Genomic DNA, 14,345 nt, shown 5'->3' with positions numbered 1-14,345 from the left:
CCCAAACCAATTGTATATTTCATTACAAAAAGCAGTTATACCATACTATGTTTAGGTAATGAATTATATCCTCAAAACAAACGCACACATAAATAACAAAGGAAAATACATAATTTAATAAATCCACAATATGATAACATTTTACAGATTCATTTAATAAACTTTTACAAAACATAGGTTGATGTTATATCAGGGGGAAAAATACATATTTAAACATTTCAATTATTCTCTGCATATTTAAGTAATGCTAGTTTATATAACAGATGAACAGATGTACAATATCCAGAAAGTAAGTGCAAAAAATATATATGATGTGTGCATTTCCAACATATCCTCTGAAAGAGTGTTAGTCGTTGAGTTGAGTAGTGAGCCATTCGTTTTTTTTTCGTGGTGCGATATCTGCTGAGAAGTCCTTGTATGCGTCTCCCGCTCTAACGTAGACTTGAAGTTTACAAGCACACACTCAATGAACCGGAAATGGAATTACGTCATCCCGTGGATCATCCAATGAGCGCGTAGCTCTTATCCGGAAGAAGTGGATCGGGACATACCCTAAATGTGATTGGACAATTCGAAACCTCGTACCCAGAGTTCAATGCAGTATATTAGCGGGATTTTTGATCGCTGGAGAGTGGAGATATATTTATTTTGAAGTTGAACGCATTATCACTGATTTTTCTATTTGTATGTTGTATCAGCTTTACCAAGATTCAATAACTAGTTGTGGAATAGATATAGATGGCAAACAAAATGGGTTTCGCTCTCTTTGACTTTTTTAATGAGAATGCGGTTGACATCGGCAAGGTTTCGTGGATCCAAGAGCCTTCGTCTTTGACAATGGAATCCGTGTCGGAGAATGAAACTGTTGTTAAAGTGGCGTGGCCCAAAGGCGGAGTGGAGGGGAGCGATATCCAATTGTCGCTGGCTAAGGTGGTCAAGTTTGCAGGTAAGCAGAATCCACACAATAAATATATATCTATCTATAGATGTTTTAATAGAGCTATGTCTAAATAATGTATCCTCACTCATAGCTTCGTTTTTATGAAATAATATTGGAAATAGTATATGAGCTTTATAATATCGGAAATTACTCACACTTTTGAGATCAATCTGAATCTGCTCTGAATCTTTTGAGATCAATCTCTGCTCTGAATCATGGAACCAAAAGTCCCACATATCTTGCGTGTCTGGAAAAAGTTATTTGGCATTTTTAGGGGGGGCACTTGTTTTGCCAAATAACTTTAGCTAATTCCAAAAAATCTAATTAGTGTGTGGTCCGACTGCTGCATTACACAAATAAGCAGTCAACAAGTAATATTGAAGTATTGTGCAAGAATTTACCTACATGTAACTGTCTTAATTGACTTAAGACTAAATAAACGAGGCGCCACAATAGAATGGAATGGACTAGATCTATAATCATATAAAGCTTGCTATAGATGAGGCTGCGTGTGTAGTATACGGGGAATGGAGTAAATTGTCCAGTACATTTTGTGGTAATTAATAATTAGAAGAAACAAATGTTGGACAAAAAGTGTGTGTGCTAGCCGGTGAGAAACATTGATATTTGTAAGCACCCTGAGGGTCCCAGTTAGACTGCAATGTCTATATTCTCAGACTACCGGGATCGATGTATGTACATATATAGGCACTCCTGTATATATTATATTATTATTGTTCTTTTCAGCTCAACGTAAGCAGCTTCTGCGGCACAGGGACGAGTTTGTGCGGTTAGGCAGTGCAGAGCTGCAGTCACCGGAACTGGGCCGAGGGAAGAGAGAACCGAAGAGGAAGCTCTCGGACATCGAAGACCATGATGTAATTTAATTTGTTTACATTTCTCCATTTTAGATTTGGTGGTTTGTGTTTGTCTGCATCATACTGTCAGTCATATGCAGTATATGGCAGTTTAATAAACGTGTTTATATATAATTTATAATTGCATCCTAGTTTTAGGAGTGTACTGCCATGGTGCTTGGGTTTCATCTAACGTACCCTAACGGCCTGTTTAATTAAATTGTGGAAGTGAGATACAGTTAATATAGTGTCTAGCTTTTGAGGAAATCAGTTAATCCATAGCAACATTTCACCATATTACATTATATTCACTATTTATAACTTATATTCATCAGCCATGACAAGTTGCATATATATAAGGCAATACATTTATTTCTATGTTATAGGAAGAACCATCCCTTCCCAAACCACCTTCAAACGCTGCCAAGAAGAAGAAGACAATGAGCAGCATGACATCATCGGTATTGGAACAGCTGAAGGTAAATATATATATATATATATATATATATATATATATATATATATATAAGCTCAACTAAGTGGAGTGTACTCTCAATACAATAGTAAGCATGCAACTCACTATTGTTTATGTTATGTACTATGTATTATCATTTTATGTCCGCGGTCCAATAAATAAAAAAACATATATACAATATCTATTTACAAGGGTAGAACTTCAAGATAATTTACAACTCGCCAGCAGGACTAGTGGTTTTTGAAATTCTGATACTCGTGCATATGGCTACATTGTTGTCAGCGTAGTGGTATTGCAGGGTGTAATGGTAACACATATAGAAGAAGTATAACTTTTGTGCCGTTTGACACCATTATATTTGGTTATATACACCATTAAACACCAACATTTCTGGTACCTTTATTTGTACTTTGCTTATGTATGTAGGTGTGTATGTATTTATGTAAGTATGTCTACCCAAAATTGTGTCATGCCATGGGCAAAAAGAAACATCACCTAGTTTTAAATAATTAATAAATATTTATTTGCAGGAAAAGTATTCACACAGCCACGACAACAGTGGACCGCCCGAAGCCGCATGTTCGCATCCCGACCAGGAATGCCGCAAATGCAAACTACTTCAACAACAAATAGACATCCTTGAGGAGGAGAAAGCTACATTGCTGGCGTCATTGAGAATGAACAAAAGTAAGTGTTCAATTTCACTTATTCAGCATTACAGATAATTGTTTTATTACATTGGGGGGAAGACAGTCTGGCGGGTCTGATCGCAGTAGCAGTCCAAAACATGGAGGATGGGTGATTTGCATTATTTCTGCTAATGCATGAAAACTGAATGCTGTTGTGTTCCAAAACCTTTATATATAAAATGTTTATGAATATGTTTTAAGTTTACATTAGAAAAAATATGTACTTCGAACCCATGTCTGAAATGTGCCAATGAATATTTCCAGTCGCTGGAGATGTTGTTGCCAAATTGGAGCTGCTATGTCACACGCCAGCTCCAAAGCTGCCAGATATGACAATGCCCATGAGGACACCTCCAAGTCCCTTCAATCGAGAGTCAAGTACACTGAGGTAAATTAATGAGTTTTACATTTTTTATGAATAATTATTACTGTCTTTTGGGCTTCTGTTATAATTGTAACGATTCTAGTACACACTGGATTTTGGTTGTACATGTCTCTGGGCCATGCAGTGTTTAATTATTTACAACAAACCAGCTTTTTCTGTTTAACTCTTTCGGCGCGGCAGGCGACTAGTCGACGTTTGACCTTAATGCACTCGTGGCCTACATATATGAATGGAATATATATATATCAAATATATATATATATATATATGAACTAAATATATACATATATGAAATACATATTATTTGAAATACATATATGAAATATCCAGCGCTGAGCAATGCACAAAAAATATAAAATTAGCGCCAAAAGGGTTGAGCACATTTTTCTAACAAACACTGCATACTATTGGGATGTGAAGTTAATTAGTTATTACCTTGCGTGCCTTACAGAGATGGAGATGATGGAGATGCATCGGTTGCTGGTTCCCCATCAGCAAAAAAGGTAAGGAATTATCTTTTCAATTTGATGTTTCCGCTAAGTAGGAAGAGAATTCCAGATGTATTACTTCCAAACCCATCAGCTGGACTAGTGTCATGGTGCAGTGCCTGTGTCAATTTGTATATTCAATTTTAATTATATCAAAATTGAGCCTCCGTGGCGAAGTGGTTGGTACCGTCAGCAGCAGATCAATTCAAAAGAGTAGAGAATTGTTTAATCATTCATTTCATTATTCCAGATCTCTTAATTGGCCTGGAGATTGTGCAAAATGGTGGCCTAAAGATCCATTTCGCCATCACCATTATAATATACGTTGAAATTCCAATATCATCCACCTACTGTAACCTATAGCAGCATAAATTCCGATTGCAAACTCCAATATCATCAATTGTAATACCTGCTTCAGTCTGTGTGGATATTAGATGGTACATTATTATTATATATATATATTTTTTTTTAAATTATTATTATTATTTGTTACTTGTCACAGTCAATTAATAAAATACAATATTATGCTGTTGGATTTCATTGCAGTTCCCAATAGCAAAGTGGCAGATTAGGCGATGTTCGACCACCTCGCTGCAGAAATTCATCAATGACCTCCTCCATGGCCTGTATTGCACAGAGTACATGGCCAAGCACTCACTTACTGGCTACAAGGCCAGTAAGGAGTCTGATGCTGGCAAGAGGAAGGACAGCATTCCACAAGAAGAGGTTGCTGAAATAATTGGTAAGATTTGTTGATATGTAGCAATAGTCCCAGCTAACAAATTTACGTATTAACTACGTAGTTACAACGTAGTGGTTTAGTAGAATTTCTGGACTGCCAGATACGTTTTTTTACTACGTAGTGAAATTACCAAATGGGCACTTTCTCATGACCTTTCGGCTTCCCCTGCAAATGTTTGTTTCTACTTTGTGCTAAACTTTGCTTCACATATCCTCCATGTTCTATGACTATTAAAGAAACATGTCATATTTTATCAAGACATGTCGTAGTTCCCGCTGTAAAAGCGCAAAATCTGAACAAAGATCGTACCAAAGATTCCAACTGCCAAACCGCCATGCAACTGCTCTATACATTGTGTGCAGTGTGCACACTTGTTCAGTTTACTTTAGTAAAATGTATTCTAGTTTTCACACAATTTTCACATACACATACAAAAACTAATAATTTTGTTCTATGGAGAAAATTGCTTCTATGCATTAATTAAATAACGTTAAAATTAACTAATATGTACAAAAACAAATCTCAGATCACCAAATAAACATCTACGTGTCCTTGTTACGTATTCACAACGTAATATAACTACGTAGTTGGCCTAACGTTGCTGAAGTACGTGCATAAACATGTACTATGTAAATACTACGTATTTTCAAGACATTACCTAAACGGTACCTAACCACTACGTCATATATACGTAGTGTGTTAGGTGGGAGTATGATGCAACTTGGCAAATAAAGTAGATTTATATTGAAATCATGTGCAAGTTGAAATCTTCCAAGTACATGGTAGTTATACATATTTTGTAGTGTAGTGGAAAACAATGTTGTGATGCTGGGAATTAAGTGAACTATTTGTAGAGTTTCTGTGTAGTAATATATAGTCATAAATCGACCATCTATTATAATATGAATACATGTACTGATTAAATTACTATTTATATTAACCATTGCATTAAAAAAAATTGATTGATTTATTACTCATGAATCAATATTCTTTGGTGAATAGCTTTAATGCAAATTTCAATATATTATTCTGTTATAGCGGCAGCAAAACAAATCTTCGCCACCAAGACGGACATGGAGGTACGGCTGGCCATCCGCCAGAAACTGAATGGGGCTGCCAAAGTGGTCTCGGCGAGGAAAGTGGCAACACCTCCAGACGCCAGCCAATAGAGTACAGATTCATCATTCATTTCATTATCCCAGAAGGTCTCTTGGCCCAAATTCGCATAACTTGCGAAAAAGTAGCTTACCGGCATAACAATATTATATTAAACCTTGTATATTGGGATATAATAAATAAATATAAATAATAAATGTATATAGCCCAATGTTCTATTACATTTATGCTCAGTTTGTATGCTCTAATCTTGGTACTTTTAACACACATGCTTATTTAAGGTACTTTATATTTGCTTGGATAGTAACATATTTTACTCACTGCCATGCTTCACAATTTTTATTGTATTCTGATGTAAATGCTCCAGAATTTCTGTGACTGCATCTGTATGTATACGTTGATCACTTTTGTTATGTAACTAATTATCTGTTACAACTGGAGATTAAAGCTAAGTGACATAACAATAGCTATTGTTAGTGTGAGTCTGTTACAAACAACTCATTGGAGTCTGCAGTACTCTACTCTGTTTTTCAGTCTATTATATGGCATGTAACACATAATTACTGTGGGGCATTCTCTAAAACATGTATCAAATATATAGCTGTATGTGACTCAATATCAGGCATTGCTATATAATTCAATATTCTATATAATGTCACAACACATGTGGTGTTAGCTATAGAAGATTCTGTATTGTCCATTCATATTGTAGAGCTTATTCTATAGAGTACAGAGCAGTTATATAGAAAACATCCATGGATTTTCTATAGATTATTTATGGAATCTATAGGAAAATCTATAGGTTAATTCTATAGAATTTCTACACCAATCCTGTACTGTTCTGCAGAACAATTTTATAGAAAACAGTAGCAATTTTCTATATGATTCTATAGATTATTTGGTGGAATCTATAGTAGAATCCATAGGTGAATTCTATAGAATATTTGCCACTATCCTGCAGTATATTCTACAGAAATTCTATAGAAACATCAATAGATTGTTCTATAGATTATTTTGCAGAATCTATAGTAAAATCCATAGGTAAATTCTATAGAATATCTGCAAAAATGCTATAGTATTCCTCAAAGAAGTTCTATAGAAATATCCACAGATTCTATAGAATATAGGTCACTAATTCTATAGTTTTCTACAGAATGGTATTCTACAGAACACTTCTATAGAAAGCATCCATGGGTTTTTCTATAGGATTCTATAGATTATTTTCTACAAAAAAACCATCTACACAGTATATATTTTCTATAGTACTATATTCTATAGATTATTTCCCAGAATCTATAGTAACATTTCTATAGTATATCCGCAAAAATCCTGTAGTATTCTACAGAACATTTCTATAGAATTCGTCCATAGATCTTTCTATAGTATTCTATAGATTATTTCCCAGAATCTATAGTTACATTTCTATACTATGTCCGCAAAAATCCTGTAGTATTCTACAGAACATTTCTATAGAATTCGTCCATAGATCTTTCTATAGTATTCTATAGATTATTTCCCAGAATCTATAGTTATATTTCTATACTATGTCCGCAAAAATCCTGTAGTATTCTACAGAACATTTCTATAGAATTCGTCCATAGATCTTTCTATAGTATTCTATAGATTATTTCCCAGAATCTATAGTTATATTTCTATACTATGTCCGCAAAAATCCTGTAGTATTCTACAGAACATTTCTATAGAATTCGTCCATAGATCTTTCTATAGTATTCTATAGATTTTTTTGCTAAGGGGGGGGCACTGGTTCAATCTCCACTGCAGTCAACATGTCGTTGTGTCCCTGGGCTTCACCCCAAATATAGCTCCTGTGACTCGAGTGCCGATTTTCGGGACTCGTGACTCGACTCGGACTCGCGCACTGATTGACGCGACTCGGACTTGGACTCGTGAATTCTCGCGCACGATGACTTGGACTCGGACTCGTGAATTTCCCCCCCCACGATGACTCGGACTCGACTTGTACATTGACGCTCCGACTTGGACTCGGACTCGAGCAAGTTTTCTCTGGAGTCTGATGTCCTCTATCCTGGCTTGTGCACCTGTGAGGCGAGTTCACGTACTGGCCCCCGCTGTTCCAGTCTAAAGATGTCTAGAGACACACCCTGTTACAGGGTGGTTTAGGCTAGGTTGCAGCTCCACCCTGTGGACGTATTGTGCCTGTGTTATATATATATCTGCCTCACGTGAATATACCTCAGTTGTATGATTACCTGCTCAATGTGAATACACGGCGTTGAGACACAGCCTGACTTGCCTTGTTTATTAATGCACATACATCTACAAACATGGTGTCAGAAGCTCAAATAGGACCCAGCTGGACTGCACGCTACTGTCCGTTGCTGAGACAGAGTGCGTTTATTTGTTTTGGTGAGGTTTAGCAGTTTCAGTTAGCCTGTTAGCATTAGCGTCACGTTGGAACAATGGCATCCAGCATCCCACCTCCGGAGCCTATGAAAATGGCGGGGGACATCCACGGCAACTGGGTGAGCTTTCGAGCAGAATTTGAGGATTATCTGCTTGCGACCGGGCTCAGCGAGAAAGTAAAGCCGCTACAAGCAGCTGCGCTCAGGAGGCTAATGGGGAACGACTGCCGACATGTTTACAAACACAACCTGGGACTCACCGCGGACCAACAAAAAGATGCGGGTGCTATACTGGTGGCACTGGAGCAATACTTCACACCCGCAAAGAACGTAATCTTTGAGAGGTACGTTTTTGGCAACCTTAAACAAGAGGATGGAGAGCTCTTGGATGCGTTTGCTACCAGGCTGAGGGAAAATGCTGCCTCTTGTGAATATGGAGCTATAAAAGATGAACTCATAAGGGACAGGCTTGTTCTCGGGATAACTCACGAGGGTGCTAGACGTCGCTTACTAAGGGAAAAGGACCTTAAATTGGACGAGGCCATTCAAATGTGCCTTGCAGCCGAGGTCATGGACAGCAAGTTAAAAACCATGTCACTGGGCAGCTCTGGACCTGGGGACAGCATTAATGCCACACAAGGACAGCGATATGGACGGAGGTCTGCCAGCAGGCCATCCGAGTCCACCAACACATCTGCACAACCACAGAGCATGAGAGACGCTGGCGAATGCAAGTACTGTGGCACACGGCACAAGCTTGGGCGGGACCTGTGCCCTGCTTTTGGTAAATCGTGCCGCTCGTGCTCCATTTTGCAAAAGTATGCATGAAAAGAGGCCAGCAGGCACGCCAGTTGAATGCTGTGGATGACCCGTTGCCAGGGGAACTGGAGGACAGCGATGAGAGAGACGTGTACACAGCGGAGAGCGTGGGGGCTGTGAACACTAAAGGTAAAAAGTGGTTTGTCAACCTGCCACTGCAAAGTGGGGTTCAGAGGTGCCAGCTCGACTCTGGAGCCACTTGTAATGTGATGAGCATTAAGGACAAGACGAGACTGGCGCCTAGAACGCCTCTTCTGAAGAGTCTCACCAGATTAAAACTATACAACAGTGAGTGGATGAGCTCATTAGGTGTGTACAGCACACAATGCATCATTAGGGGTAAGACGCACAGACTGGACTTTGAGATTGTGCATACTGGCCAGAGGCCCTTGCTTTCGGGTGAGACATGTGAGAGACTTGGTCTGATACGCTTCACCATTCCTGAGGAGCTGAATAAGGTGGAGCACTGCAGGAAGGGAGATCTGACCAAGGAGTGTCTGGTCAGCACCTACCACAATGTGTTCACCAGCCCTGTTGAGTCTCTGCCCGGTGATATTCACTTTGAGCTGGACAGCACTGTGGCACCGGTGCAGTGTGCTCCCAGGAACGTTCCAGTGGCCCTCAAGGCAGCTGTTAAGGCTCAGCTTGATCGATATGAAGAGGAGGGACACTTGACCACAGTCACTCAACCCACGGACTGGATTAGCAATCTTGTCATAGTGAAAAAGCCAGACAAATTGAGACTATGCATTGACCCGAAGCCTCTCCACCGTGCTCTGAAACGGTCCCACTACCTTATGCCCACTTTAGATGACGTGTTGTATAAGCTGCCGAAGGCACGTATATTCACCCTGGTGGATGCACGTGATGCATTTCTGCAGTGCCGCTTGGATGAAGAAAAAAGCCTGATGACAACATTCTGGACACTGTGGGGTAGGAAACGCTGGCTGAAAAAGTCAGGGCGGTTCCGGACATGCCAAACCCCACAGACGCAAAAGGGGTCCAGCGGTGTGTCGGATTTGTGAACTATCTATCCAGATTCATGCCACGCTTGTCAGCGGTATGTGATACATACCGCTGAGGAGACTGCTGGACAAGGATGTGATATGGCACTGGCTGCCCAAAGATGATGCCGCCATGAAGGAAATCAAGGCACTGGTCACGGCGGTGCCAGTCCTAAGGTACTATGACGTCCGCAAGCCAGTCACCGTACAGAGCGACTCCAGTCAGGCGGGTCTGGGCTGCTGCTTGCTTCAAGGGGGACAGCCTGTCGCATTCGCCTCCCGGGCATTGACCCAAACAGAGCAAAATTACGCACAAATTGAAAAGGAGTGCCTGAGCATCGTATTCGCCTGCCAACGCTTCCACTACTACCTATATGGGAGGGGTGATGTGACTGCAGAGACCGACCACCGCCCGCTGGTGGCCATCTTCACCAAGCCCCTCCTCAGTGCGCCAAAGCGCCTTCAGAGCATGCTCCTCACACTTCAGAACTACTGCCTTGCGGTGGTATACAAGCCAGGCCCTGAGATGTACATAAGTGACACGCTCAGCAGAGCCACCACCCCGCCACAGAGAACAGACACACTGTACCAACGTGAAATGGTCTGCAGCATGCAGCAGGAGCAGGGTGACACGGCGGCCATTCAGCAAGCAGACTATTTAAATGTCAGCAGCCAACGCCTGGCACAGATTCGGACACGCACTGAGGAGGATGTGTGTCTTCAAACACTTAAGTCTGTCGTGCTGGAGGGATGGCCAGGACACAAAGAGGAGACCCCTGTAGCCGTCAGGGACTACTGGGCCATCAGAGATGAGATTAGTGCACAGGATGGCGTGTTCTTCAGGAGTCAGCGCGTCATCATTCCAAAAGCTATGCGCCCGGAAATGCTGAGACGGATCCACTACAACCACGTGGGGGGCGAGGCATGCTACAGGCAGGCCCGTGATACACTTTACTGGCCCGGTATGCAAGTGGAATTCAAGGATTATGTGCAAAAGTGCTCTGTGTGCAATGAGTATGCACACGAACAACAGAAAGAGACTATGATGTCACACCCGCTCCCCACACGTCCCTGGCAGCTAGTAAGCATGGATCTGTACAGCTACTTAGCACAGAACTTCTTGCTCGTGGTGGACCATTATTCTGACTTTTGGGAGATCGACCTGCTCCCTGACCTATCAGCGGACACCACGATCCGTAGATGCAAGGCACAGTTTGCACGCTACGGTGTCCCAGACAGGTCCATTTCTGATGGTGGAGGCCAGTTTGCCGGTGGAGAGTTCCGGGCATTTGCGAGAGAGTGGGGTTTTGAGCATGTCATGTCCTCACCGAGGCACCCAAAGGCTAACGGCAAAGCGGAGCCAGCAGTGAAAATTGTAAAGAGCCTGTGCAGAAGGGTAGACCGTGCCAAAGAGGACCCCTGGAGGGCCATATTGCATTGGAGAAATACGCCCACTGAGGGTATGCATTGCAGCCCAGCACAGCGGCTTATGTCGCAGAGACTTAGAACCCTTCTCTCTGTGGCCGACCAGCTACTGGTACCTCAGGTCGTCATGGGTGTTCCTGACGAGCTGAAAATGAAACATCAAGCAGCAAAGCTGACATATGACCTGCCAAGGATCTGCCGGAGCTGAACGTCGGCCAGCCCATACGGATGAAGCCACTCCCAGGAGACAGGACGGGCCGATGGAGGAGAGGTGTGTGCCTTCAGCAGTTGGGACTCCGGTCCTATCTGGTCGGTGTGGAGGGGACCACGTATCGGCACAACAGGGTTGATCTTCGACCAGCAGAAGCGGCCCTTCTCCAGCTGTCAGTTCTCCCAGAATCGGCCCCGGAGCAGCCTGCGAGTCGGGGGAGCGCCAGAGAGGTCGTCGGCGTCCCCGAGGAGTCTCCAAGGCCATCATCCCCGGGGTCGTCGCAGTCTGCCCCGCAGACTGGGGATACACCATGCCGTGAGTTACAGGGCCGGGCCTTCTCCCGGAGCGGACGGCTGATTAGACCTCCTGACAGACTTGACCTCTAGGTCACACACACACACACACACACACACACACACACACACACACACACACACACACACACACACACACACACACTTGGACTGTGCCACTCAAACACACATGGACGATAAAGATTGAAAAAAATAAAAAATAAAAAGGAAGTGGAGAGATTGTAAAACAAATGTGATTGATTGTTCTGAGTTTATTGCTGATGTGTTCGGATCCGGCTATTATTGAAGTGTCTCTGCTATGTGCAGTATTTGTTTTTTAAATAATTAGATTAATGTTCTGATTGAACAGTTTAATGGCAGTATTGATCCTGTGTTGTGACTTAACAAAAGGAAGGAAGATGTTACAGGGTGGTTTAGGCTAGGTTGCAGCTCCACCCTGTGGACGTATTGTGCCTGTGTTATATATATATCTGCCTCACGTGAATATACCTCAGTTGTATGATTACCTGCTCAATGTGAATACACGGCGTTGAGACACCGCCTGACTTGCCTTGTTTATTAATGCACATACATCTACAAACACACCCAACATCGTGCTGTATGCTTTCACACATTCTGCTTCCACATTGGAAAAGAGCAGCACAAAATGCTTGTTATGTTATGTGGAAACAAGATTGAAGACAAGGCTCCGTAACACATTACTCTAAGGATCGAGTTCAGACATATATGCTGTGTTGAACACTATCATCAGAGTAGTGATCTAATCAATAAATAAAGATTCAGCCGATAACACGAAAGCACATGGCTACTTAACATGCAGAATAATGTCATTGTGCATGCTAAGTAGCCATGTGCTTTCTGGGGCTTAATCTTTATCAGTAAACTGATTTAACCGGTAAAGGTTCCTTCAAAATAAGAGTCCCGATCTTATTACTATCAAAATAAAAGTGCAAAACGAAAACTTTACCATAGGAAAATATTGGCATACAAATATAATCACTTCTCTAAAAGTTAACTCATTTTAAATATAGTTGGACATATTAAAGGTCATTTACAATAATACTATTAATATTAGTAATAGGCTTTATATTTGTATAGCACCTATTACAAGAATTGTAGCCAAACTCGCTTCACAGTAGTTCAATAGACAGATTAGTATGACATGACAGGATAAAAGCAATGTAGAGGAGCAGCTATACATTTCAACACATATATCCACGAAGATTAATACATGAAGACTTGTGACTCGGACTTGACTTGGACTCGAACACAGGTAATGATGACTCGGACTCGACTCGGACACTCCTTGGGTGACTCGGACTTGGACTCGGACACGAACACAGGTAATGATGACTTGGACTCGGACTTGACTCGGACACTCCTTGGGTGACTCAAACTTGGACTCGAACACAGGTGATGATGACTCGGACTTGACTCGGACATTCCTTGGGTGACTCAGACTTGGATTCGGACTCGACTACTACTCTCCCTTGGTGACTCGGACTTGGACTCGGACTCAAAGAGTGGTGACTCGAGAGTGACTTGGACTCGTGAATTGGTGACTTGACTACAACACTGCAACTAACAAGTGACATGTAGAGGTCAGTTGGCACTCAGACTCTACAGGGGTCATTTTTTGATCATGGGGCATCACCCTTGTACAGCATCAGGACAATATCTATGGAGCCAGACACTGAAAGTGTTCTGGAGGCTGATGCGTTGACTGCAAGCCCCCAGGAAGTGCGCCGGAGTCTGATGAGAATATTCGTTGTGGCCAAACGGCGGTACTACACTTCCTTTAGGTAGCTGGGCCCGGAAACACTTTTTCCCATTGACTTACATTGGGAAAGAGTGGTCTGTAACTCGTTGGATAATTTTTTTTAAACTAAATAAACAACCCAGTATGAACACTTGTATAGCCCTTATTAAAAACATTCGTTCCTCAAGTTGTAAAAATGTGCATACACTACATGCGTTTATCTTTACCCATGGATGCACAATAACAACGGACCCATATCACCTTACTGCCAGCCCACGGAGCTGTAATCATGGATATATTGCACATGTTTGCTGTAATTCATCATTTGTAAAATATTATACTACATGTGCTGTATGATGTAAATCTTGTACCGTAAATGTTGTATTAAATAAAGTTAATATTACCGACGTAGATGAACGTCCCTGTAGCTTATTATTGCACTAAGAAGCTTATTGCACTGTATATATAGGCCTATATATATATATATATATATATATATATATATATATATATATATATATATATATACAGTGCAATAAATATTTCATGCTAAATGAAGCTCTGTTGCTTGGATATCACTAGATCCTGTTACAGCGTAATATAAGTACATAACGATTGATGAGTACATTAGCATAATTACTAGCTAGCCGCTAGCTGCTAACTGCAGCCTCGTTAATATCAAATCCATCATAATAACAAATCATTACCGTGCTGTCATGAACGCACGGTGCTGTTAC

At 41.3% G+C, this 14,345-nt stretch overlaps 2 protein-coding genes across 2 annotated transcripts in view; both read left to right on the top strand.

Moving 5' to 3' along the window:
- The first annotated feature begins 580 nt into the window (after positions 1 to 580).
- On the top strand, positions 581 to 6,158 carry LOC117552571 (BEN domain-containing protein 6-like). The gene is made up of 8 exons (XM_034226146.1): positions 581 to 946; positions 1,688 to 1,818; positions 2,184 to 2,276; positions 2,803 to 2,959; positions 3,226 to 3,349; positions 3,798 to 3,849; positions 4,381 to 4,576; positions 5,615 to 6,158. The coding sequence occupies exons 1-8, from the start codon at positions 739 to 741 to the stop codon at positions 5,743 to 5,745; spliced, it is 1,092 nt and encodes a 363-aa protein (XP_034082037.1). The 5' UTR covers positions 581 to 738; the 3' UTR covers positions 5,746 to 6,158.
- A 5,394-nt stretch (positions 6,159 to 11,552) lies between these two features.
- Positions 11,553 to 14,345, top strand: part of LOC117552562 (zonadhesin-like) — a 51,022-nt gene continuing 48,229 nt past the window's right edge. Inside the window, exon 1 of the mRNA XM_034226136.1 lies at positions 11,553 to 11,850. Coding sequence (XP_034082027.1) covers positions 11,553 to 11,850 — 298 coding nt within the window. The remainder of the gene's footprint in view (positions 11,851 to 14,345) is intronic.

This window comes from Gymnodraco acuticeps, unplaced genomic scaffold (assembly GCF_902827175.1).
Source record: "Gymnodraco acuticeps unplaced genomic scaffold, fGymAcu1.1, whole genome shotgun sequence".
In the NCBI taxonomy this organism is placed as follows: Eukaryota; Metazoa; Chordata; class Actinopteri; order Perciformes; family Bathydraconidae; genus Gymnodraco; species Gymnodraco acuticeps.
The sequence above is the reverse complement of the archived record's forward strand: the minus strand, read 5'-3'. Positions and strand labels throughout refer to the sequence as shown.

Coding starts and splice junctions, on each gene's coding strand:
- LOC117552571 (XM_034226146.1), top strand. CDS start 739: ATGGCAAACAAAATGGGTTTCGCTCTCTTTGACTTTTTTAATGAGAAT. Junction 947..1,687: donor TAAGGTGGTCAAGTTTGCAG/GTAAGCAGAATC, acceptor TGTTCTTTTCAG/CTCAACGTAAGCAGCTTCTG. Junction 2,960..3,225: donor GTCATTGAGAATGAACAAAA/GTAAGTGTTCAA, acceptor GAATATTTCCAG/TCGCTGGAGATGTTGTTGCC.